The sequence below is a fragment of the Rhinopithecus roxellana genome, chromosome 20 (genome assembly GCF_007565055.1).
Source record: "Rhinopithecus roxellana isolate Shanxi Qingling chromosome 20, ASM756505v1, whole genome shotgun sequence".
Classification (NCBI taxonomy): domain Eukaryota; kingdom Metazoa; phylum Chordata; class Mammalia; order Primates; family Cercopithecidae; genus Rhinopithecus; species Rhinopithecus roxellana.
The window spans coordinates 16,060,451-16,088,013 of record NC_044568.1 but is presented as its reverse complement, the minus strand read 5'-3'; the positions used below and the strand labels follow the sequence as shown (position 1 = coordinate 16,088,013).

At 42.0% G+C, this 27,563-nt stretch overlaps 1 protein-coding gene across 2 annotated transcripts in view; it reads right to left on the bottom strand.

The window, feature by feature from the left end:
• The window catches only part of LOC104671477 (liver carboxylesterase 1-like), a 29,792-nt gene extending 23,900 nt beyond the window's left edge, over window positions 1-5,892 (bottom strand). Inside the window, exons 1-2 of one of the 2 annotated variants that reach the window (XM_010374979.2) lie at window positions 5,841-5,892; window positions 2,233-2,440 (exon numbers count right to left, since the gene is read on the bottom strand). In XM_010374979.2, coding sequence (XP_010373281.2) covers window positions 2,233-2,440; window positions 5,841-5,892 — 260 coding nt within the window. The remainder of the gene's footprint in view (window positions 1-2,232; window positions 2,441-5,840) is intronic. The other variant, XM_010374980.2, reaches the window with a different exon arrangement.
• Window positions 5,893-27,563: the final 21,671 nt, after the last annotated feature.

Sequence of the window (27,563 nt, the reverse complement as noted above, 5' to 3'; positions counted from 1 at the left end):
AATACACTGATTCTCCTTGGATGGGGACATTTCTCACAATATCTTAGGGGTAAAATCTTTGTGGGACAACATCAGGAGAACTGTGCTCTAGTTTTGTCTCTCCCACACATTTACGGGGTGACCTTGGGTGAATTCCTTTCGCATTCTGGGTCCCAAATCTACTAGTTCTAAGAGAGAGCAGTGAGCAGTGATTTCTACATGAGTCTTGCAGCCCTGACATGCCAGGACTCTACCATCAACCTATCCCAGGCAAGTGCTGTTGGTGGCCCTGATGAAAGATCTCAAGGATACAACATAGATGAACACTGGTAATAGTTATTGAGTCCTCCCAGTGTTCCAGGCACTGTTTTAACTACCCTTCATATGTTAACTCATTTAAGCCTCAGATCAGTCCCATTACATAGGTTCTATTATCTCCATTTTACAAATGAGAAAACTGAAACCCAGAGAGGTTAGAGAACCTACCCAAGCTTACATAGCCAGGAAGATTCATGCCATGTGGTTCTTATACACAAGTATATTATAAGCAACAGTCCCAGACCTCAGAGTACCGGAAGGCAGATGTCACCGCCCCCACTAGGTACATGAGGAAACTGAGGCACTCAGGCTCTGGGATGACACAGCTGTCAAGTGACAGAATCAGAGTCAGCAAAGATGACTTCTTGATTTCCATCCTGGGAGATTTTCCTACAGAACACCAAGTGCAAGCGGCGTAACAATAATAATAATAATACAAAGACATTCCAATGTGAAGAAAGGGAAAAAGAACTCAACTTCACTGGTCTTTGCATAAATGCAAACTAAAGAGGAAAATAAGATTGCTATTATTATTTTCGTTCTGCCTACCCAATAACCAAAAACAATTTTAATAACCCGAAGCACTGCAAAAAAATCTAATGAATGGAGATTTTTGTCCATCAATGGGAGAAGTGTAGTTGTAATATTTTGGCAGGGAATTTTAACAAAAGATACATACTTTTTGACTCAGAAATATAACTTTTGGGAACTTATCCTAAAATATTCATTCATTGGCATAAAGGTTTCACTACAAAATATTCATCACAGTGCTCCCTATATTATCAAAAACATCATATGTAACTTAGTGACCCCAGATAAAAGCTTGGGGAAATTAATTATGGTGCAATACCAAATATAATGCAGCTGCTAATATCAGGCTGTGCCATTTAATGGCATAGAATGATGCACATGATATACTTAATGAGCAAAGCAAGCATCCAAATTGTCTGAACACAGTACTCCTTTTTAAAGAAAAAAAGTATAGCAACAGGCCAAAAAACTGGAATACAAACAAAATATTAGATCATAATACTGTACCATCTAAAAGATTGACAGCTGCTCTCTTTGAGTGGTGGGATATTGTATGTGATTTTAATTTTCTTACTTTTCCTTATCTAAATTTCCTAAATTTTCTGTAATAAGTATATACTATACTTGCAGTCAGAAAATAAAAACAGTAAATATTATTTTTTTAAAAAGGAAAGAAAAGAAGGCAACCAGAGGTGGGCTGCTGGAAAACCTCTGAATACCTGGCTGCTGAGATGCATGGGGTTTCCTCTGATGCCTGTAGGGTCCTTGGTACCCTGGGGAGTGGCGGTGAGGCCAATTAGAACCTTTGGGCTTTTCTTCCCAGCTTGGCCAGGGTGAATGGACACACCTGCCATCGTTCTCCTCAGGAATATGGAACTGGGCACACCTGAGAGTTGAGCACTTGCCAGGAGGACACCTCACTTCACTTGCCACCCACACACCTCCTGGCCCTCCCTTCTCCCCACTGTGTCAAAATTCAAGACAGCAGAATTCATGGGATCCTTCTTTCTGATCTCCCTCACCTGCTCAACTGCTTCTTTGTTTCCAAGGCACTTATCCCGTTCTAACAGATCACATAATCCATGGAGTAATTTGCATGTTGTTCTTATCTGTCTCCCCCTGCTAGAATGCATGCTCCATGAACCTAGGGATCTTTGCTTTGTTCAATAATGGATCCCAAGAACCCAGACACATGCCTGGCACACAGTAGGTGCTCAATAAACATGTGTTAAATAATGGACTCCAGAATGCTGTGAGAGTTCTGGAATGTTCTTAAGGATCTACAATGATCTTAAGGATTCCAGAGCAAAGGATCAGCCCACTGGGGAACTGCCTTGACTCCTTCCTGCATCACTTTGAGGTGAACATCCCTATGGACACATGCCACAGCCACCCCTGGCTTACATAGGAGGGTAAGAGGTGGAATTCTTCACGAAGCTCCATGGCTCTGCAGGCTGCGGTGGAGTAAACCTCAGGGGTCCAAGAGGGGGCTTGGCAAAAGGGATTCCCAGGAAAACGGCCACAGGCTGTGCAAATCCTTCTAAGCTGACGAACTTCCCCAGCACTTTGCCATGCACGGTGTCCACCACAGGTGGTGAGGATGGGTGCCCTGCTGGACATGGAGAACAAATCAGGATGCATCAGAGGCAAAAGGCTGGACCCAGATTCCAGGTGGGGTTTGCCACTTTCTAAGTGCATGACCTTGAATAAGTCACCTAAACCCTCTAGGCCTCAGTTTCTTTTGATGTACAATAGGGATGAGGATCACTGTCCTTACTAACTCATTGAGGTGGTTTAAAGCGTAAATTAGATTTGGAGGCATAAAAACATTTAGCCAAAAATAAATGCAAGAAGGAGAACTACTAGGAAAGAACAAGACATTTATCTTCCCCCTTAGAAGCCTCTGGAAACATTTATCCATTAGAATCCTGGCACTGAGCCACATGCTGGATGAGAGGATGAACAAGAGGTGCTCCATATTCTCAGATGCACTGACCCTTGTAGGGAAGGGTCACTTATACACCTGGACCTATAGACGGGAAAGAAGCGACTGTGTCCTGGGAGAGGTACTCATAAGGCAGTCTAGGAATTAGAAGAGGGGGCAAGGCCTTCTGATTGCGGGCATCATGGAGAAGCTGGGACTTGCAGTAGGGGAGAATTGAATAAGGGGAGATGAGACGCAGGGAGTGGTACCCAGCAGAGAGAAGGGAATGTGCTGAGGCTCAGAGCAGCAGAATGCAGAGCCTGCCTGGGGAAAGAGGCATGGCCCACATGCACCAGGTGGTGTCTGAAGGGAGTGGAATACATTCCTGGAATGAGACAGCGCATGTCAGGGAGGGCCTAGAATGCCAGGTTAAGGGCTTGAGTTTTCTTTAGTGGACAAATAAGCAGCAGGGACCATTCCAGATAAGGGAAATGATCAGGTCGAAGAACATTTTTCTCGTGGCCCTGGGCACATCTGATCCATTCTTGCAGCACAGACAATGCTTCCTCATTGAGCTGAAATTCATTTCCCAGCCTCCACATCAGTCCTGGTTCTACCTGTCATGGGACCGCACTGGCCTGATCTGATCTGTGGCCTGTGGCCTTTCAGACACTTGATTACGCAAGCCAACCCCTCAGGTCCTGTCTGACTCCAGTGACCTCAATTTGTCTAAGCTTCCCTCCTACGAAATGATTTCCAAACTCTTGTCCTCCCAGTTGCCCTGCTTTGGATATAGGCAAGAAGGCAATATCTCCGTCAAAGTGGGGCCAGAGCAGAACAGAACAATTCAGATTTGATCTTACAGGGGAATATCCAATCGCAATGGAAACTCCCTATGCAAAGCCCAGATACACAACAGCATCCATGTCTCATTATCAGCCAGCCCCACACTGAGAATATTTAACTTGTTTTCTTCTGTTGTTGTTGCTAATTACAAATAATATTGAGATAATTTCCTCGGAAGCATGTTTATCAACATAGCAATGGGTGGTGGCATTACATGTGGCCTGTTTTCTTGGTGATTTCCATGTTTTCTGCACTGTATGGGATTTCTAGTCTTCACCTGAAATCCTTCCCACCCCCATATTAATTATTTTAAAATTTTAAATAAAAAAGAAAATATTTATGAAGAAATATGATGATGTCTAAAAGGTATTTTGAAAGACTTGGAGACTGGGCACAGGGGCTCACATCTGTAATCCCAGCACTTTGGGAGGCCGAGAAGGGCAGATCGCTTGAGGTTAGGAGTTTGAAACCAGCCTGGCCAACATGGCAAAACCCCGTCTCTACTAAAAATACAAAAATTAGCTGGGCATGATGGCGTGCGCCTATAATCTTTGTTACTTGGGAAGCTGAGGCAGCAGTCCAGGAGGCAGGGATTGGAGTGAGCCAAGATTGCACCACTGCACTCCAACTTGGGTGACCGAGTGAGACTCCATCTAAAAAAGAAAAGAAAAGAAAGAAAAACTTGGTCCCTGACCAGTTTTGGGGGACATGGAAGATGAAGACCAAAGAGCTGGCTTGTGATGCTGGATCCTTGTTTACATAGGCTCAGTGGAGATGTCAGTGGGTTATCCTGGCAAGATGGTGCCACAAGACGTGGGCACTTCAAGACTGGAAGGAAGCCTGGTGAGAGAGCAGGGTAGAATTTTCTCCTAGATGGTGAGGGTACACACCATGGATGTGTATGGCTTCATCGAAGATGCCAGTGTGAGAGGGAAGGGAAGAAAACAAAGATCAAACACAAGGACCACTACAACCAAGACCGAAGATCCATCAGAGTGGGAAGGAGAGAACATCCCAGCATCCTGGAAGTCCAGGGAGAAGAGGATAAGGTGCGAGCTAAGATTACTGAGGGCTTCAGGGAAGTGGAGGAGTGTCAAGGCAGAGAAACCATTGGGCTGGTCTTTCTCAGCTCAGGGATTCACTTCAACAGGATGAGGTGGATGGCAGCCAGATTGCCAAGCATGAAAAAGTGGGTGAATGGGGGGAAGCAGAAAGAAGAATGGGAACAAGAGCAGTTGTCGCTGATGTTATATGAAGCATGAACATGGTGGGCACCTACTATGTGTCAGGCATGCATTCCAGTTTGTTTAATCTTCAAAAAAGCCTTGCTGGGTAGGCATCAACACGCCCAATTTACAGAGAAGGAAATTAAGGAAGTGGAGGCAGCCTGTATGGTCTTCCTAAGGAAGGAAGTGGATGGTATTGCCAGGAGTAACCAGAAGTAAAGGAACATTCAGCTCCAAGTAGGGTTCCTCTCTTCCTCTGCCCTTCCCCACAATTCCAGAACTCTCACAGTGTCAGGCTGTCAGAAGGAAGACAGGATGCAGATGGGGCCTGGGCTGTCGGGATTCAGGATCCAGAGACAGACCCAGACATGATTTGTACTACATTTCCCTATGTGAGTCTCAGTTTCTCTGTCTATAAAGTGGCATGGGGGTATTTTGAGGCCCCTCGCTGCACCCCCTCTAAGTACCATGTGTTTTGCTTTCTGTATTCTGATGCTCTGGCATCTGAGGCTTTGCTGACGTTGGAGAAACTGTCCCTCCCAGGGTCCAGCCAACCCGGATCCCACACCCCAACCACCTCTTTGATCCGGTTGCCATGCCCTGGCCACTACCCACTTGCCCTAATTTTGCCAGAACTAGGTACCAGACAACTAGGAACAGACCCTGTGCCCCAGAGACCCCTGAATTATCCCAACTCGCCAGTCCTCAGCCTGGGGATGGCCAACTGAGCTGCCTAAATTTCTCGCGTGTGCGGCTTGAGGTGGTCCGGCCGCCGGCCTCCTTGGGGCAAGCAGTGTAGGGCGGTCTCAGGGTGTTCACCGTCTGTGCGTCTCCGCCCGGGCCAGGCTGACTGGGCTTAGCTGCTCCAAGTCCAAGTCCAAGTCCAAGCCCGGAGGGCGCGCATCACCGCGGAGCCGGACCTGTTTTGTCTGCCTTTTTACGCATCTGCGTCCACCTCAGCCCAGAGCAAGGATTTCAAAAAGTGCCCGGCATCTTTATGTTTCAGAAGGACTCACCCCAAACCGTGGAAGCAGCGAGAGTGCCCAGGACAAGAGCGCGGAGCCACATCCTGGAAGGACCACTGGTCTCGGGGCCTGCAAGGTCTTCTTGCAGCTGATCGGGACTGCGCTGTCCAGCCAGGAGCTTAGCCCCGCCCTGAGCTACCGCCCTGCTCTAATTGTGAAATTTCGGAAAAGCCTTCCCTATCTCCAGAACTCCCTGGGCGACGCTTACCTACAGTCCCAACTCGCCAGTTCTCAGCCTGCCTGTCCTGCCTTTCCTCTTCTATCCTTGGAAGCCGCAACAAAAACACCTTGGCCTGTTTCATCAAAGCAGTCTGGTCTACACTCTCAAATCACAGAGAGCTAATAAATTCTACCAACTACTTGTTGTATAAGGGTTTCTTCCTTGCAGGACTCTAACTTCAGTACACTATGAAGGCCCCGAAAGGCCCGCACCAGCAGGCGGATGTTTTCAGGCAAAGGGATACTTTAGTATGAGATCCTCAGAAAAACTTTAAAAATTTTAGAGCCACTCACAGTCCCACAGCTCAGCTGGGTAACTTCACACACATCTCAGCTCCCAGGGCTTGTGTTTCATAGCATTCCAGGTTCTCAAGTTTGGAAGCGATCTTAAATTTTAACCAGTCTCCTTTCTAATGCCTGAATTAGCTTCACAATATCCTGCCGACTGGCCTAGCCTTCTGTCACACAGCTCCAATGTCAGTTAAATCACTATCTTCCAAAGCAGGAATTTTTGGACAGAATGTAAAAACGATTCCATCTCTCAATAGCCCCTGGCTTTAATCATTCATCCATTCATGTACCCATCCATTCTGTGAACACTTACCAAAATGCCTGGCACCTGGCCATGTATAATGGATACAAAGGCCAATTCAAGACATGGTTCAGTGTCTGAAGGGACCTCCATTGGTAGACAAGACAGATGGGGTGGAGAAGCAGCAGGGGTGATGTCAAGGCTATGTGAAATCACCAAATCAGGGTGATACTGAGTGCTCTGGGCACACCTGGAAAGCTGTCATTTACAAGATGCTGGGGACACAAGGAAGTCACTTAAAGCCTCTTTCAGGAAATACAATGTATTCACTCAAAATAGTGATGTGCACAGCTATTTGCTAACAATGAAGACAGGATGTGTTGTGAAAGGAGAAAATAACAGGTTGCAAACTGTTGTGTTGTGTAGGCAGCTCCTCAGAAAGTTCTACATAGAATCTCCATATGACCCAGCAATTCCCCTCCTAGGTGGCTACCCAAGAGAACTGAAAACATGTCCATAAAAAAACTTGTACACAAAGAGCAGTGTCATTCATACTAACCAAAAAGTAGAAAAAAACCCAAATGTCCATGACCTGATGAATGTGGAAATGAAGTGTGGTCTATGCGTGCAGAGGCATATCATCCAGCCATAAGAAGAACATGCTACAATGTGGATGAAGCTGGAAAACATTTTAAAGGAAAGAAGCCAGCCACGAAAGGTCACACATCATATGATGCTTTTTATATGTAATTTAGATTACGTATTAATTTAATATTTAATAGGCATATTAGGCAGAATAGGCAAATCCATGGAGACAGAAAGGGGTTATCAGGGCCTTTGGAAGGGGAAAGAGACGGGAATGAGGAATGACTGCTAATGGGCATGAGTTTTATCTTGGGGGTAGTGAAAATGTTCTGGGATTAAATAGTGATGATGTTAGCACACCTCTGGGAATATACTAAAAACCACTAGCATGTACACTTTAAAAAGGTGAACTTTATGGTTTGTGACTTCTATTTCATTAAAATAATGAAATATTTTTGGAATATCTAGGTAAGTATAATATCCCATTTTAGTAGTGACATATGTATTTGTCTGCATAGGAAAATACTGGAACGCTATATACCTAATTAGAATTACAACAGCCATTTTCTGGCTGTAACCTTGTCAGTGTTTTTGCTTATTTGCATTTTCCACTTTTATTTCTTCATATATTCATTGACAAATATTTGCTGAGTGCTTACTGTGTGGCAAACACTATGCCAAGAGTTTTGTATGCAGGATCTCAGTTCTCAAAATAACCCCGTGAGATTAATGCTGTCTCACGATCTTAAATTGATTTCTGTTGTTTAAGCCACCCAGTCTGTGATATTTTGTTCTGGCAGCCTAAGCAGACTAATACATAGGCTCAACCAAGTCCGTTCTTTATTCCCAGAAGAAATTAAGGCCCAGAGATGGGGAGGGATTGCCTAAGGTTACACAGCAACTCAATGGCAAAGTCAGAACCAGAACTTGAGGCTTCTGCCTTCCAGCACAGTGTGGCTGGCAGCCATTTCTCTTGCTTTAATACATCAGGAAGATGTTCTAATTGGCAGCCTTATCTAAGGTAAAACACCATGACTTTGTACACAATCGGCTTGTCAGTTCATTGACCCAGGCTGAGCATGGTCAGGCTAACGGGTTAGAAATGGCTAGGGGAGGCTGGGCATGGTGCCTGTCCCTCTGTAATCATAGCAGTTTTAAGGGGCCAATGTGAGAGGATTGCTTGAGACAGGAGTTCAAGACCAACCTGGGAAACATAGCAAGACCCCATCTGTACTAAAATAATAATAATAATAATAATAATAACAACAACAACAATAATAATAACAATAATAATATGAAGAAGAAGAAGAAGAAGAAGGAAGAAAGAAGGAAAGAAGGAAAGAAAGAAAGAAAGAAAGAAAGAAAGAAAGAAAGAAAGAAAGAAAGAAAAGAGAGAAAGAGAGAAAGAGAGAAAGAAAAAGAGAAAGAGGGAAAGAAAGAAAGAAAGAAAGAAAGAAAGAAAGAAAGAAAGAAAGAAAGAAAGAAAGAAAGAAAGAAAGAAAGAAAGAAAGAAAGAAAGAAAGAAGGAAAGAAAGAAAGAAAGAAGGGGGTGGAGCAAGATGGCCGAATAGGAACAGCTCCAGTCTCCAACTCCCAGCGCAAGCGACACAGAAGACCGGTGATTTCTGTGTTTTCAACTGAGGTACTGGAGTCATCTCACTAGGGAGTGCCGGACAATCGGTGCTGGTCAGCTGCTGCAGCCCGACCAGCGAGAGCTGAAGCAGGGCGAGGCATCACCTCACCTGGGAAGCGCAAGGGGGAAGGGAATCCCTTTTCCTAGCCAGGGGAACTGAGACACACAACACTTGGAAAATCGGGTAACTCCCACCCCAATACTATGCTTTAAGCAAACGGGCACACCAGGAGATTATACCCACACCTGGCTGGGAGGGTCCCACGGGCACAGAGCCTCCCTCATTGCTAGCACAGCAGTCTGCGATCTAACCACAAGGCAGCAGCAAGGCTGGGGGAGGGGCGCCCGCCACTGCTGAGGCTTAAGTAGGTAAACAAAGCCGCTGGGAAGCTCGAACTGGGTGGAGCTCACAGCAGCTCAAAGAAACCTGCCTGTCTCTGTAGACTCCACCTCTGGGGACAGGGCACAGCTAAACAACAACAACAAAAAAAGCAGCAGAAACCTGTGCAGACGCAAACGACTCTGTCTGACAGCTTTGAAGAGAGCAGTGGATCTCCCAACACCGAGGTTGAGATCTGAGAACGGACAGACTGCCTGCTCAAGTGGGTCTCTGACCCCTGAGTAGCCTAACTGGGAGACATCCCCTAATAGGGGCAGTCTGACACCCCACACCTCACAGGGTGAAGTACACCCCTGAGAGGAAGCTTCCAAAGTAAGAATCAGACAGGTACACTCGCTGTTCAGCAATATTCTATCTTCTGCAACCTCTGCTGCTGATACCCAGGCAAACAGGGTCTGGAGTGGACCTCAAGCAATCTCCAACAGACCTACAGCTGAGGGTCCTGACTATTAGAAGGAAAACTATCAAACAGGAAGAACACCTATACCAAAACCCCATCAGTACGTCACCACCATCAAAGACCAGAGACAGATAAAACCACAAAGATGGGGAAAAAGCAGGGCAGAAAAGCTGGAAATTCAAAAAATAAGAGCGCATTTCCCCCTGCAAAGGAGCACAGCTCATCGCCAGCAACGGATCAAAGCTGGTCAGAGAATGACTTTGACGAGATGAGAGAAGAAGTCTTCAGTCCATCAAACTTCTCAGAGCTAAAGGAGGAATTACGTACCCAGCGCAAAGAAACTAAAAATCTTGAAAAAAGAGTGGAAGAATTGATAGCTAGAATAATTAATGCAGAGAAGGTCATAAACGAAATGACAGAGATGAAAACCATGACACGAGAAATACGTGACAAATCCACAAGCTTCTTCACTTGATACTCAACTGGAAGAAAGAGTATCAGCAATTGAGGATCAAATGAATGAAATGAAGCGAGAAGAGAAACCAAAAGAAAAAAGAAGAAAAAGAAATGAACAAAGCCTGCAAGAAGTATGGGATTATGTAAAAAGACCAAATCTACGTCTGATTGGGGTGCCTGAAAGTGAGGGGGAAAATGGAACCAAGTTGGAAAACACTCTTCAGGATATCATCCAGGAGAACTTCCCCAACCTAGTAGGGCAGGCCAACATTCAAATTCAGGAAATACAGAGAACACCACAAAGATACTCCTCAAGAAGAACAACTCCAAGACACATAATTGCCAGATTCACCAAAGTTGAAATGAAGGAAAAAATCTTAAGGGCAGCCAGAGAGAAAGGTCGGGTTACCCACAAAGGGAAGCCCATCAGACTAACAGCAGACCTCTCGGCAGAAACTCTACAAGCCAGAAGAGAGAGGGGGCCAATATTCAACATTCTTAAAGAAAAGAATTTTCAACCCAGAATTTAATATCCAGCCAAACTAAGTTTCATAAGTGAAGGAGAAATAAAATCTTTACAGATAAGCAAATACTTAGAGATTTTGTCACCACCAGGCCTGCCTTACAAGAGACCCTGAAGGAAGCCCTAAACATGGAAAGGAACAACTGGTACCAGCCATTGCAAAAACATGCCAAAATGTAAAGACCATCGAGGCTAGGAAGAAACTGCATCAACTAACGAGCAAAATAACCAGTTAATATCATAATGGCAGGATCAAGTTCACACATAACAATATTAACCTTAAGTGTAAATGGACTAAATGCTCCAACTAAAAGACACAGACTGGCAAACTGGATAAAGAGTCAAGACCCATCAGTCTGCTGTATTCAGGAGACCCATCTCACATGCAGAGACATACATAGGCTCAAAATAAAGGGATGGAGGAAGATCTACCAAGCAAATGGAGAACAAAAAAAAGCAGGGGTTGCAATCCTAGTCTCTGATAAAACAGACTTTAAACCATCAAAGATCAAAAGAGACAAAGAAGGCCATTACATAATGGTAAAGGGATCAATTCATCAGGAAGAGCTAACTATCCTAAATATATATGCACCCAATACAGGAGCACCCAAATTCATAAAGCAAGTCCTTAGAGACTTACAAAGAGACTTAGACTCCCATACAATAATATTGTGAGACTTCAACACTCCACTGTCAACATTAGACAGATCAATGAGACAGAAAGTTAACAAGGATATCCAGGAATTGAACTCATCTCTGCACCAAGCGGACTTAATAGACATCTATAGAACTCTCCACCCCAAATCAACAGAATATACATTCTTCTCAGCGCCACATCGCACTTATTTCAAAATTGACCACATAATTGGAAGTAAAGCACTCCTTAGCAAATGTACAAGAACAGAAATTATAACAAACTCTCTCTCAGACCACAGTGCAATCAAACTAGAACTCAGGACTAAGAAACTCAATCAAAACCGCTCAACTACATGGAAACTGAACAACCTGCTCCTGAATGACTACTGGGTACATAACGAAATGAAGGCAGAAATAAAGATGTTCTTTGAAACCAATGAGAACAAAGATACAACATACCAGAATCTCTGGGACACATTTAAAGCAGTGTGTAGAGGGAAATTTATAGCACTAAATGCCCACAAGGGAAAGCTGGAAAGATCTAAAATTGACACTCTAACATCACAATTAAAAGAACTGGAGAAGTAAGAGCAAACATATTCAAAAGCTAGCAGAAGACAAGAAATAACTAAGATCAGAGCAGAACTGAAGGAGATAGAGACACAAAAAGCCCTCCAAAAAATCAATGAATCTAGGAGTTGGTTTTTTGAAAAAATCAACAAAATTGACAGACCGCTAGCAAGACTAATAAAGAAGAAAAGAGAGAGGAATCAAATAGACGCAATAAAAAATGATAAAGGGGATATCACCACCGACCCCACAGAAATACAAACTACCATCAAAGAATACTATAAACACCTCTACGCAAATCAACTAGAAAATCTAGAAGAAATGGATAATTTCCTGGACACTTACACTCTCCCAAGACTAAATTAGGAAGAAGTTGAATCCCCGAATAGACCAATAGCAGGCTCTGAAATTGAGGCAATAATTAATAGCCTACCAACCAAAAAAAGTCCAGGACCAGATGGATTCACAGCTGAATTCTACCAGAGTTACAAGGAGGAGCTGGTACCATTCCTTCTGAAACCATTCCATTCAATAGAAAAAGAGGGAATCCTCCTTAACTCATTTTATGAGGCCAACATCATCCTGATACCAAAGCCTGGCAGAGACACAACAAAAAAAGAAAATTTTAGACCAATATCCCTGATGAACATCGATGCAAAAATCCTCAATAAAATACTGGCAAACCGGATTCAGCAGCACATCAAAAAGCTTATCCACCATGATCAAGTGGGCTTCATCCCTGGGATGCAAGGCTGGTTCAACATTCGCAAATCAATAAACGTAATCCATCATATAAACAGAACCAAAGACAAGAACCACATGATTATCTCAATAGATGCAGAAAAGGCTTTTGACAAAATTCAACAGCCCTTCATGCTAAAAACGCTCAATAAATTCGGTATTGATGGAACGTACCTCAAAATAATAAGAGCTATTTATGACAAACCCACAGCCAATATCATACTGAATGGGCAAAAACTGGAAACATTCCCTTTGAAAACTGGCACAAGACAGGGATGCCCTCTCTCACCACTCCTATTCAACATAGTGTTGGAAGTTCTGGCTAGGACAGTCAGGCAAGAGAAAGAAATAAAGGGTATCCAGTTAGGAAAAGAAGAAGTCAAATTGTCCCTGGTTGCAGATGACATGATTGTATATTTAGAAAACCCCATTGTCTCAGCCCAAAATCTCCTTAAGCTGATAAGCAACTTCAGCAAAGTCTCAGGATACAAAATTAATGTGCAAAAATCACAAGCATTCTTATACACCAGTAACAGACAAACAGAGAGCCAAATCATGAATGAACTTCCATTCACAATTGCTTCAAAGAGAATCAAATACCTAGGAATCCAACTTACAAGGGATGTGAAGGATCTCTTCAAGGGGAACTACAAACCACTGCTCAGTGAAATAAAAGAGGACACAAACAAATGGAAGAACATACCATGCTCATGGATAGGAAGAATCAATATCGTGAAAATGGCCATACTGCCCAAGGTTATTTATAGATTCAATGCCATCCCCATCAAGCTACCAATGACTTTCTTCACAGAATTGGAAAAAACTGCTTTAAAGTTCATATGGAACCAAAAAAGAGCCAGCAATGCCAAGACAATCCTAAGTCAAAAGAACAAAGCTGGAGGCGTCACGCTACCTGACTTCAAACTATACTACAAGGCTACAGTAACCAAAACAGCATGGTACTGGTACCAAAACAGAGATATAGACCAATGGAACAGAACAGAGTCCTCAGAAATAATACCACACATCTACAGCCATCTGATCTTTGACAAACCTGAGAGAAACAAGAAATGGGGAAAGGATTCCCTATTTAATAAATGGTGCTGGGAAAATTGGCTAGCCATAAGTAGAAAGCTGAAACTCGATCCTTTCCTTACTCCTTATACAAAAATTAATTCAAGATGGATTAGAGACTTAAATGTTAGACCTAATACCATAAAAACCCTAGAAGAAAACCTAGGTAGTACCATTCAGGACATAGGCATGGGCAAGGACTTCATGTCTAAAACACCAAAAGCAATGGCAACAAAAGCAAAAATTGACAAATGTGATCTAATTAAACTAAAGAGCTTCTGCACAGCAAAAGAAACTACCATCAGAGTGAAGAGGCAACCTATAGAATGGGAGACAATTTTTGCAATCTACTCATCTGATAAAGGGCTAATATCCAGAACCTACAAAGAACTCAAACAAATTTACAAGAAAAAAACAAACAACCCCATCAAAAAGTGGGCAAAGGATATGAACAGACATTTCTCAAAAGAAGACATTCATACAGCCAACAGACACATGAAAAAATGCTCATCATCACTCGCCATCAGAGAAATGCAAATCAAAACCACAATGAGATACCATCTCACACCAGTTAGAATGGCAATCATTAAAAAGTCAGGAAACAACAGGTGCTGGAGAGGATGTGGAGAAATAGGAATACTTTTACACTGTTGGTGGGATTGTAAACTGGTTCAACCATTATGGAAAACAGTATGGCAATTCCTCAAGGATCTAGAACTAGATGTACCATATGACCCAACCATCCCACTACTGGGTATATACCCAAAGGATTATAAATCATGCTGCTATAAAGACACATGCACATGTATGTTTATTGTGGCACTATTCACAATAGCAAAGACTTGGAATCAACCCAAATGTCCATCTGTGACAGACTGGATTAAGAAAATGTGGCACATATACACCATGGAATATTATGCAGCCATAAAAAAGGATGAGTTTGCATCCTTTGTAGGGACATGGATGCAGCTGAAAACCATCATTCTTAGCAAACTATCACAAGAACAGAAAACCAAACACCGCATGTTCTTACTCATAGGTGGGAACTGAACAATGAGATCACTTGGACTCGGGAAGGGGAACATCACACATCGGGGCCTATCATGGGGAGGGGGTGGGGAGAGGGATTGCATTGGGAGTTATACCTGATATAAATTTCGAATTGATGGGTGCTGACGAGTTGATGGGTGCAGCACACCAACATGGCACAAGTATACATATGTAACAAACCTGCACGTTATGCACATGTACCCTAGAACTTAAAGTATAATAAAAAAAAAAAAAGAAAGAAAGAAGAGAGCCAGGTACCTGGAGAGCCATGTTCTATTTTCCCAATGTTATTTGGCAAGCCTGCCCTTGTCCAGGCCAAACCATGATTGACATCAGGAAAGACTGGGCAATCAGCAGCCATAAATCACACAACAGTCCCAGAGCTGCTGATGGGTTCTTGCCTAAGGCTATGGACTGTAGCTGAAATGAAGCTTCTGGAGACCCAAATTCAAAAACGGATGCTCATTAGCACTCATTCCAGCCACTTGCAGGCTGGTGAGGGTCATTCTGTGATGGGAATGAGGATGCTGTGACAGCATGAGAATCAGTCCCCATAGCTAATTGACTCTACAAAGATTGACCTGAGTGTTAGGGTTCCTCCCTTGCTTTATGCAGGACAGAAACCTGGTTGATAAACAGCAAGCTAATAAAAAGCATCCTGGCCAGGCGCGGTGGCTCACGCCTATAATCCCAGCACTGAGGGAAAATAACCTCAGTTATTTTCATACTAATATCATGGTTTTTTGCCTCATCAGTGTATCATCTGTACTTCTATGAGCAGTTTTCTTTAAAAGAAGTCACTCTTTTTACTTCAACATGCTCACTCAAAAAGGAGACTTTATACCGTTTCCATAAGTGCAAGACCTGTATAACCTGCCATAAATTAGAGGTATGCATGGAAAATGTGTGACTGCGTTTTTTAAATTAAAATGATGGCAAAAATAAAGCAGTGCATACAGAAATGCCAGAAAAAACACTTCTAATTTATAAAAGTGTGTAACTGAAAAAAGTCACTCAATGGGAAAAGTGAACCATTGAAGGCCAGTTAGTCACTTGAAAGCAGGGCCAGCCTTGATCGCCATCATGATCACCAGGTAGGTGACAAAGCAAGGGTTACCTACCTTTGGCAAGGTCATTGTCACCAAGGTCATTTCCTTCTGCTTCACAGGACGTCTTCCTGTTAACATTCAGTTCAGTGGGCAGAAATTGTACTATGTTTACACCTTCCCAGGACCGTTATACTTAGGGGGTCAGACTCCCTGAGGTCAATCAGGTCCTAGGACTGACTGATCAGAGTATCTGGAGGAAATTTTGGCCTGGTGATGGGTCTCAGAGGAGAGAGCTGTACTCCCATGGGCATAACTAGTCAGCCTCAATGGCTCAAACAACTGACGATCGGGCCATGTACATTCACCAGTCAATCACCCTGTGACTGCTGAGCAAGAATTATTAGTGAGAGTAGGGTAAACTATGGTAGCAAATAGGCCCAGAATTTCAATGGCTTATTTTTCATTTACGTGAAGAAGTAGAGTGTTGTTGTTCAGGTCAACAATGTGGTTGTCCTCCATATGGTCACTCAGTGATCCAAATTAGAGTATCAGCAAACTTTTTCTGTAAAGTGCCAGATAGTAAATATTTTAGGTTTTGCAGGCCATGTTCTCTCTTTGGCAACTGCTGTGATAGTAAAGGCACCCATGGATGATACCTATGCAAATGGATATGACTGTGTTTCAATTGTTTCATTCTTCTGCATATGGCTGGCCAGTTATCCCAGCACCATTTACTGAATAGGGAGTCCTTTCCCCATTGCTTGTGTTTGTTGACCTTGTCGAAGATCAGATGGTTTTAGGTGTGTGGCTTTATTTGTGAGTTTTCTCTTCTGTTCCATTGGTCTGTGTGTCCATTTTTGTACCAGTATCATACTATTTTGGTTACTGTATCCTTATAGTACAGTCTGAAGTTGGGTAATGTGATGCCTCTGGCTTTGTTGTTTTTGCTTAGGATTGCTATGATGATTCTGGCTCCCTTTTGGTTGCATATGAATTTTAGAATTGTTTTTTCTAACTCTGTGAAGAATCAGCACAGGTAGTTTGATGGGAATAGCATTGAATCTGTAAATTGCTTTAGGCAGTATGGCCATTTTAATGATATTGATTTTTCCTATCCATGAGCATTGAATGTTTTTCCACTTATTTGTGTCATCTCCAATTTCTTTGAGCAGTGTTTTGTAGTTCTCCTTGTAGAGATCTTTCACTTCCTCAGTTAGCCTTATTCCTAGGTATTTCATTTATTTGTGGTTATTGTAAATGGGATTGTGGTCTTGATTTGACTCTCAGCCTGGATAATTGATGTATAGAAATGCTAGTAATTTTTGTACATTGACTTTGTATCTTGGAACCTTGCTAAAATAATTTATCAGTTCTAGTAGCCTTTTCGGGGATTCTTTAGGGTTTTCTAAGTATAGAATTATATCATCAGTGAAGAGAGATAGTTTGGCTTCTTCTTTTCCTGTTTAGATGCCTTTTATTTCTTTTTCTTGCCTGATTGCTCTAGTTAGGACTTCCAGGGCTATGTTTAATAGGAGTGGTGAGAGTCAACATTTTTGTCTTGTTCCATATCTCAAGGGGAACGCTTCCAGATTTGCCCATTCGGTATGATGTTGGCTGTGGGTTTGTCATAGATGGCTCTTATCATTTTGAGGTGTGCTCCTTTAATGCTTAGTCTGTTGAGGGTTTTTAACATGAAAGGATGTCAGATTTATTATTGTCTATTGAGATGAACATATTGTTTTTGCTTTAAATTCTGTTTATGTGATGAAACACATTTATTGATTTGTACTTGTTGAACCAATTCTTGCATCTCAGGGATAAAGCCTACTTGATCATTGTATATTAACTTTTTGATGTGCTGCTGAATTTGGTTTGCTAGTATTTTGTTGAGGAATTTTGTGTTTATGTTCATCAGGGATATTGGTCGGAAGTTTTTTTTTCGTTGTGTCTATACCAGATTTTGGCATTAGGCTGATGCTGGCTTCATAGAATGAGTTAGAGAGGACCCCCTCCTCTTGGATTTTCTTGGAATAGTTTCAATAGAATTGGTCTCAGTTCTTCTTTGTACATGTGGTAGAATTTGACTGTGAATTCATCTGATCCAGGACTTTTTTTTGGTTGGTAGGGTTTTGTTGTTGTTGTTGTTACTGGTTCAATTTCAGAGTTTCATATTAGTCTCTTCAGGATTTCAATCTCTTCCTGATTCAATCTTAGGAGATTGAATATTGCCAGGAATTTATTTATTTTCTCTAGATTTTCTAATTTGTGCACATAGAGTTGTTCATAATATTATCTGAGGATCATTTGTATTTCTGTGGTATCAGGTATAACATCATTTTTGTCATTTCTGGTTGTGCTTGTTTGGATCTTCTTTGATTTTGTTAATCTAGCTAGAGGTCTATTGATCTTGTTTGTTTTTACTAATAACCAACTTGTAGCTTTATTGATCATTTGTATGAATTTTTACAACTCAATGTCAACTTCTCTAATTTTAGTTATGTTTTCTTTTGCTAGCTTTGGGGTTGGTTTGTTCTTTTTTTCTAGTTCTTTTAGGTGCAAACTTACATTGTTAATGTAATCTTTCTAACTTCTTGATGAAGACGTTTGGTGCTATAAACTTTCCTCTTAACACTGCTTTAGCTGCATCCCAGAGATGTTGGTAAGTTGCATCCCTATTTTCAATAATTTCAAATAATTTGTTGATTTATGCCTTAAATTTTATATTCACCCAGGAGTTATTCAGAAGTAAGTTGTTTAATTTCCATGTATTTATGCAGTTTTGAGAGATGTTCTTGATAATATTTTTATTTTTATTGCACTGTGGTCCAAGAGTGTGCTTGGTATGATTTCAACTTTACAAAAAAATTTTAACACTTGCTTTATGACTGAACATGCAGTTAATCTTAGAATATGTTCTGTGTGGCCAGGTGTGGTGGCTTATACCTATAATCCCAGCACTTTGGGAGGCCAAGGCAGGCAGATCATTTGAGGTCAGGAGTTTGAGACCAGCCTGGCCAGCATGGTGAAACCCAGTCTCTACTAAAAATACAAATATATATATATATATATATAGCTGGCCGTGGTAACAGGTGCCTATAGTCCCAGAGATACTCAGGAGGTTGAGGCAGAAGAATCACTTGAACCTGGGAGGTGGAGGTTGCAGAGAGCCAAGATCACACCATTGCACTCCAGCCTGGGCAACAAGAGTGAAACCCCCTTTCAAAAAAAAAAAAAAAATAGAATTTGTTCTGTGTGCAGGTGAGAAGAATGTTTGTTCTGCGGTTGTTTGGTGGAGTGCTCTGTAGCTGCCTTTTAGGTCTAACTGGCCAAGAGTCAAGTTTAAGTCTAGAGTTTCTTTGTTTGTTTTCTGCCTCAATTATCTATCTAATGCTGTCAGTGGAATGTTGAAGTCTCCCACTATTATTGTGTGGTTGTCTAAGTCTTTTTGTAGTCCAAGAAGAATTGTTTCATGAATTGGGGGGCTCCAATGTTGGGTGTGTATTTATTTAGGATAGTTAATCCTTCTTGTTGAATTGTACCTTTTAGCATTATGTAATACCCTTCTTTGTCCTTTTTTTGTTTTTGTTTTTTTATTATTATACTTTAAATTCTAGGGTACATGTGCATAATGTGCAGGTTTGTTACATATGTATACATGTGCCATGTTGGTGTGCTGCACCCATTAACTCATCGTTTACATTAGATATATCTCCTAATGCTATCCTTCTCCCCTCCCCCCACCCCACCACAGGCCCTGGTGTGTGATGTTCCCCACCCTGTGTCCAAGTGTTGTCATTGTTCAGTTCCCATCTATGAGTGAGAACATGCAGTGTTTGGTTTTCTGTCCTTGTGATAGTTTGCTCAGAATGATGGTTTCCAGCTTCATCCCTGTCCCTACAAAGGACATGAACTCATCCTTTTTTATGGCTGCATAGTATTCCACGAGATATATATATGCCACATTTTCTTAATCCAGTCTATCATTGATGGACGTTTGGGTTGGTTCCAAGTCTTTGTTATTGTGAATAGTGCTGCAATAAACATACGTGTGCATGTGTCTTCATAGCAGAATGATTTATAATCCTTTGGGTATATACCCAGTAATGGGATGGCTGGGTCAAATGGTATTTCTCATTCTAGATCCTTGAGGAATCGCCACACTGTCTTTCACAACGGTTGAATTAGTTTGCAGTCCCACCAACAGTGTAAAAGCTTTCTTATTTTTCCACATCCTCTCCAGCACTTGTTGTTTCCTGACTTTTTAGTGATCGCCATTCTAACTGGTGTGAGATGGTATCTCATTGTGGTTTTGATTTGCATTTCTCTGATGACCAGTGATGATCAGCATTTTTTCATGTGTCTGTTGGCTGCATAAATGTCTTCTTTTGAGAAGTGTCTGTTCATATCCTTTGCCCACTTTTTGATAGGGTTGTCTGATTTTTTTCTTGTAAATTTGCTTAAGTTATTTGTAGATTCTGGATATTAGCCCTTTGTCAGATGGGTAGATTGTAAAAATTTTCTCCCATTCTGTAGGTTGCCTGTTCACTCTGATAGTTTCTTTTGCTGTGCAGAAGTTCTTCTGTTTAATTAGATCCCATTTGTCAATTTTGGCTTTTGTTGCTGTTGCTTTTGGTGTTTTAGTCATGAAGTCCTCGCCCATGCCTATGGCCTGAATGGTATTGTGTGTGTTCTTCTTAATAGAAATTGATTTAATGTCTATCTTATCTGATATAAAAATAGTGACTCTTGTTCTTTTTAGTTTTCCATTTGCATGGTAGATATTTCTCCATCCCTTTACTTTGAACCTGTGGGTGTCACTACACGTGAGATGGGTCTGTTGAAGACAGCAGATGGTTGGGTCTTGTCTTTTATCTGGCTTGTCACTGTGTGTCTTTTCAAGTGGGGGCATTTAGGCCATTTACATTCAGGGTTAGTATAGGCATGTGAGATTTTGAGCCTGTTGCTGTGTTGTTAGCTGGTTATTACGTAGACTTGGTTGTTTAGTTGCTTTATAGTACCTGTGGGCTATATTCTTAGTGTGATTTTGTGGTAACCAGTATCATTCTTTTGATTCCATGTTTAGCACTCCCTTAATGACCTCTTGTAAGGCTGGTTTAGTTGAAACAATGTCCTTCAGCATTTGCTTGTCTGAGAGGATTTTGTTTCTCCTTCACTTATGCAGCTTAGTTTGGAGGAATATAAATTCTTGGTTGGTATTTCTTTTCTTTAAGGACACTAAAAATAGGCCCCCAATCTCTTCTGGGGTGTAAGATGTCTGCTGATTGGTCTGCTGCTAGCCTGATGGGGTTCTCTCTGTATGTTACTTGACCCTTCTCTCTAGCTGCCTTTAAGATTTTTTCTTTTGTGTTGAAGTTGATGAATCTGATGACTATGCTCCTTGAGGATGGTCATCTTGTATAGCATCTACCTGGGGTTCTCTGTGTTTCCTGAATTTGCATGTTAACCTCTCTAGTGAGATTAGAGAAATTTTCGTGGACTCTAACCCCACATATATTTTGCAAGGTTGCTTATTCTCTTTTTTTTCTCTCAGGAATGCCAATGAGTTGCAGATTTGGTGTCTACATATTTCTTGGAAGTTTTGTTCATTAATTTTTAAAAAAAATTTTGTCTGACTGAGTCAATTTGAAGAACTGGTCTTTGTGCTGTGAGATTCTTTCCTCATCTTGGTCTATTCTGCTGATAATACTTTTAATTACATTATAGAATTATCGTAGTGAATTTTTTAGCTCTGGAAATTCAGTTTGGTTCTTTCTTAAAATGGCTATTTTGTTTTTTAGGTCTTGGATTGTTTTACTGGATTTCTTGGGTTAGGTTCCAACTTTCTCCTGAATCTTGATGAGCTTTCTTGCCATCTGCATTCTGAGTTCTATGCCTGTCATTTCGGTCTGGTTAAGAGCCATTGCTGGAAAGCTAGTGGACTCATCTGGAGGTAAGGGGATGCTCTGGCTTTCTGAGTTGCCAGAGTTCTTGCACCAATTCTTTCTCATCTGGGAGGGCTTATGTTCCTTTTACTGTGGTGTAAGTTGAGTATTGTCAGTTGGCTTCTGGGTGTTTTCAGAAGGTCAAGGTTCTGTTCAGGGTCTTTATTTGTGGTTAAATTCATGCCCTTGGTTTCATAGGAGGGCATGATAGCAAAATATTTTTGATGTGACAGTTTAGGCTATGATCTACTAGATCTTAAAAGATGCAGAGTGGCTTAAGGGTAATGGGCAGTAGATAGGCTCTTAGCAGTGTGTCTCCTCTGTATTTCCTTTCGTTTGCAGCCAGACTCTGCTTTGCAGTGGAGGAGAGAGGTAACCCTCTCACCAGGTTTGCTCCTGGGCCTTGGAGGAGGCCCCTCCTATCACTGGTGCTGTGCCCATGTTTCTTTTGTTGGATGTTCCAGACTGCAAGGGTCCCTGGCTGAGGCCAGGGCCCAAATATGCATTTCTTATGATGTCACAGCCCATCCTTTTGGGTCACTCTGGCCAGAGACCCTTTACAGCAAACAATATAGAACTCAAAAAAAATACTGACACATTACTAGAATCCCATTCTATCATTAATAATTAGTCTCACTCCATCACTGTATTGTATGAAAATGTCTTCCAAGGAGAGACCACTTGGGTTGGTAGACTTATTGGAGAGATCTTTTTGGGTTCCAAAAGCAAGACTGGACTCTACAAAAATACAGTTTTAGCCTTTTAGGCATCCATATAATTGAGCTAAGAGACAATATCATCACTTGCTCTGAGCCTCTTTTGAGGCGTTAGTATATATTGGATTTCCCTCATTACACAACCCATTTATTCATTCCTTTGCCCTCAACTACTCTTCCTCCTCCCCATTTTTGCCTAAACTTTCCAACTTTTGGAAGGTACATTAGTTTTGACCACTGTGCTGGTCCAGATTGCAGGCAACAATGCTAGTCTAGCAAGTGCCTCCCCCTTAGTCCACTCCCATTCAGATAGGGTGAGGTTACACAGGTGCAGAACTAGTGAGGTATTTCTACCACCTGGTAAAATATAAATGCATTTACTATGAACCCCAATTTTTACAGATGGGATCAGAGCACAACCCACCCCATCAGGCCCTTAGGAATTTATACTTCTTTTATAGTTGGAATCAGCCCTGGTCCTATAACCACTGCATCAGGTAGGAAAAAGAAAAAAAAGTTGATATAGTGTGAAGAAGATCAAAAATTTATAGTCATTATATCAGCATATTCTTTCCCTACTAAGAATTGCATAGTCACACCAGCATTCTCCCCATCTCCTCCTTCCCAGATTCACCAGGAAATCAGAGGAATCTATCCAGTGGGGGCACTCCTTCATCCCCTCCTGCTGAGTGTGAGCACACACTTGTGAAGGTGTGCAAGTCAGCCCTTCATGCCTTGATCTCCCTCCATTTCAGATAACCAATGTTTTAGTTATCTGTTCCAGTTTTCTATCAAACTATTATTCTGAGGAGGAGATCTCTCTGCCCACTGTTGGACATTATAGGCTATATTGTGTATTTCTTGGTCTGAGGAAATGTGACTCAGCCATCCAAATTGGTGCAATATCTTCTATTCCAGTTCTTTTATGGCATTCTGAGTATTTGCATCTTCCATCAGGTAAGCAAAGCCCAGTCCAGAGACAGTGTCTATTCTGGTCAAGACCCATTTGTATCTCCCCGACCCCAGGGCTACCACCATCAGTGTCACTTGCCAGCTATGTTCAGGGCCTTCACACCAGAGTCTGCCACATAGCCCTCTGGAATGTCTGCCTCTTGTTGGTAAGCAGAGCAGTTCTTATTGGCATTTTGTGCCTCAGAGGATGCAAAAGGAATATGCCTAGATTCATTCCAGCTGCATTGCTGCCCTACCCCAGCGTCCGTTTATTTCACAGAGCCAGGTGACCACCTTAAGCAAGCACACAGGGACATCTATTTACCAATTCCAATTACCTTTCAAATCTGGAAAGGGATTCTTCTGAAGGGCATTGACATGTCCTACTTTAAGGCACCCCTCAAATTCCCATAGGACCATGCCCCATATGACCATCCTTTTACTAGGCCAGTTTTCCATTGCCCTCTGGCCTGAGTGTGTGGCCAGGCCACTGGCCCCAACATGGGGGCTTTTCCCACTGTTCAATTCTTCCATCGTGCTAGGTAAACAGCATGCAATTCAACCCATTGAGCTGATTTGGTTTTGCCTTCTTCAAACAAAGTGGTGGCCTTCCAAACAGGATGTTTGTTCACCTTGGAATTGCTGTCCACAGAACAAGAAGCTCTTAGTGCTCAGTTAAGAATGGTTTATAGGTCACTGTACAGCTAATACAACTCAGAAGGTCCTCACACAGCTCTGGAATCAGTCCTAGGGTGAAAGAGTCTCTCTGTTTGTGAGTGCCTCCTCCTTGCACTCCCAGATAGCATGATCCTGTATAAACCATTTCCATTGAATTCTATTTCCACTGAACTCATTTTAATGGAATACTTCTGAACACTACCTTCCCCCTAACCCCAGTAGAGTGTTTCTTTCACATCACCCAAGATATCATGGGCATTTCAGGATTTAAGATCACTTTATGTCCTTCAGCCACTGAAGTAGCTTTAATTAATGTCCAATCACGAGGTAATAAGTGACCCTCATGTGGAAATTCTCTAGTTCAAAGTCCCAGTGTTCATCACTGGGAGGTACTCACAGGCTTTTGCCATAAGTCCCGGTTTATGTTATCCCCACCGCACCCCCGCCAGGGCTATCACACTGAGAATTTGTTCCTACCAGTGTTCCAGCTTCTAGTTTACACTGTCTGGGCTCAGACAATCTTACTGGTTCCCGTTTATCATGTTTAATTAATATTGCTTGGAGGTTGGATATATATGCCTTCTGTTTTACAGTGCTAGGTAGGGTAAACATTCCCCAGTCAGATACAATGTCTATTCCCATAATACAATCACCTAAAGGAGATGCGAGCAGTTCACATAAAGCCTGCCCAGACATATTAGTTTTCATCCAAATGTTCACCCTAATTCCCTCAACTCTTACATTCCTCTAACTGTAGTCTCCATTAGGACTTCATCAACAGATTTCAGTTTTATAATACTAGGTAGGAGAAGTATTCTCCAGCTAGACAATATCCCTTCCCACAAAACACTCAGGCAGGCCAGGCTCGGTGGCTCAGGCCTGTAATCTCAGCACTTTGGGAGGCCGAGACGGGCGGATCACGAGGTCAGGAGATTGAGACCATCCTGGCTAACACAGTGAAATCCCGTCTCTACTAAAAATACAAAAAATTAGCCAGGCATGGTGGCGGGCACTGGTAGTCCCAGCTACTCCGGAGGCTGAGGCAGAAGAATGGTGTGAACCCAGGAGGCGGAGATTGCAGTGAGTCGAGGTCGCGCCACTGCACTCCAGCCTGGGGGACAGACCGAGACTTCGTCTCAAACAAAACAAAACAAAACAAAACAAAAACAAACAAACAAAAAAAGTACTCAGGCAAAGGAGAAACTGCTTCCTTACGTAAAGCCTGTTCAAATAATCCAACTTTCATAATCCTATCAGCCTTTACAATTGTATATTCTGTAAATCTAACCAGAGCCCATGTCGGGGCTTCACCACAGCACATGGGGGCTTTGGTATCAAGGAGCGCTGGAGTTTTTCTTCTCCAACTCCTGACCATTTCACCCCCTCTTGTGCACAAAGCTTGGGTTTCCAGCAAGATGTTTAGCAAAGGGACCTTGGCCCTTTTGTCAGTTGATTAACCTCCCTAATCATAGCTCCCTGCAATTTTTGGTCAGGTGTCTCATTGTAATCTTTCCTTTCTGGCTTTTAGGGTAAATAGATCAGACTTCTTTGGGGGTCTTTTATGTTGGGGTATGTTTGGCCTGCCCAACCTTTTGTAGTGTTTTATTAAAACCTTTGTTTTAGGAACATAAAGTCAAACAAAGCTTGTTCTCACTCATAGTGAGAAGCTTTAAAAGTTGACCTCATAGAAGAAAAAACTAGAACAGTGGATGCTAGAGGCTGGGAAGGGTAGGGAAAGGCAAAGACAGTGAGAAATTTGTTAAGGGAGACACAATTACAGTTAAAGAAGAGGAATACATTCTAATGTTCTATAGCACTTTAGGATGACTATAGTTAACAATAATGTACTATGCAGTTCCAAATAGCTAGAAGGAGAATACTGAATATTCCCAATACAGAGAAATATTAAATGTTTGAGATGATAGCTCTCTTAATTAACCTGATCTGATCACTGTACATTATGTGTAGTGAAACATCACTACATGCTCCCATAAATGTGTACAATTATTAGGTTGATGCAAAAGTAATTGTGGTTTTGGATTGTGAATTTTAAATTATTATAACTAGGCTCAAACACATCTTTATTAATCAAAATAAAAACCATTACAATTAATACATTTTTACCAATGAGAAATAAGTTTGTTTATTCCTGTAGCATAAAAGTCCATGCTTCGGGATTCGATGAACTCTTGGAAAGCATTTTCTGCATCCTGCTGGTTGTGGAAGCATTTTCTCTGCAAAAAGTTGTCAAGATCCTTGAAGAAATGGTGGTCAGTTGGCTAGAGGTCAGGTGAATTTTGCAGATGAGGCAAAACTTCATAGCCCAATTAGTTCAACCTTTGAAGTGTTGGTTGTGCGATGTGCAGTTGGCTGTTGTTGTGGAGAATTGGGCCTTTTCTGTTGACCAAGACTGGTTGCAGGAGTTGCAGTTTTCAGTGCATCTCTTCGATTTGCTGAGCATACTTCTCAGATGTAATGGTTTCACCGAGATTCAGAAAGCTGTAGTGGATCAGACTGACAGCAGACCACCAAACAGTGACCATGACCTTTTTTTTTTTTCTTTTTTGATGCAAGTTTGGCTTTGGGAAGTGCTTTGGAGCTTCTTCTCAGTCCAACCACGGACCTGGTTGTTGCCAGTTGCCATATAAAATCCAATTTTCATCACACGTCACAATCTGATTGAGAAATGGTTCATTGTTGTTGCATAGAATAAGAGAAGATGACACTTCAAAAAGGCAATTTTTTTTTAAATTTTCACTCAGCTCATTAAGCACCCACTTATTGAGGGTTTTCACCTTTCCAACTTGCATCAAATGCCGAATGATCGTAGAATGGTCAAGTTGAGTTCTTCAGCAGCTTCTCCTGTAGTTGTAAGAGGATCAGCTTCAATGATTGTTCTCAATTGATCGGTGTTAACTTCTGATGGCTGGTCACTATGCTCCTGGTCTTCAAGACTCTTGCCTCTTTTGCAAAATTTCTTGAACCACAACTGCACTGTATGTTCATTAGCAGTTGCTGGGCCAAATATGTAGTTGATGTTGCAAGTTGTCTCCACTGCTTTAGCATCCATTTTCAACTCAAGAAAATCGTTCAAATTTGCTTTTTGTCTAACATTATTTCCATAGTCTAAAACAAATATGAAATAAACAGCAAGTCATAAGTTATTAGCAAAAACCATAAAGCGAGATATGTGCATTAAAATCATGTATAGCATAACCACATTTATTTAAAGATGTATTCCAATATCAAACAGCACATTTCAACAGTGCAAAAACTGCAATTACATTTGGAAGAACCTAATACTATATGTCAATTAAAAGTTAAATTTGGGAGCAGTTCCAAGATGGTTGAATAGGAACAGCTCCAGTCTACAGCTCCCAGTATGAGCTATGTAGAAGATGGGTGATTTCTGCATTTCCAACTGAGGTACCAAGTTCATCTCACCGGGGCTTGTCGGACGGTGGGTACAGAACAGTGGGTGCAGCCCACCGAGTGTGAGCCGAAGCAGGGTGAGGCATCACCTCACCCTGGAATTCCCTTTCCTAGCCAAGGAAAGCTG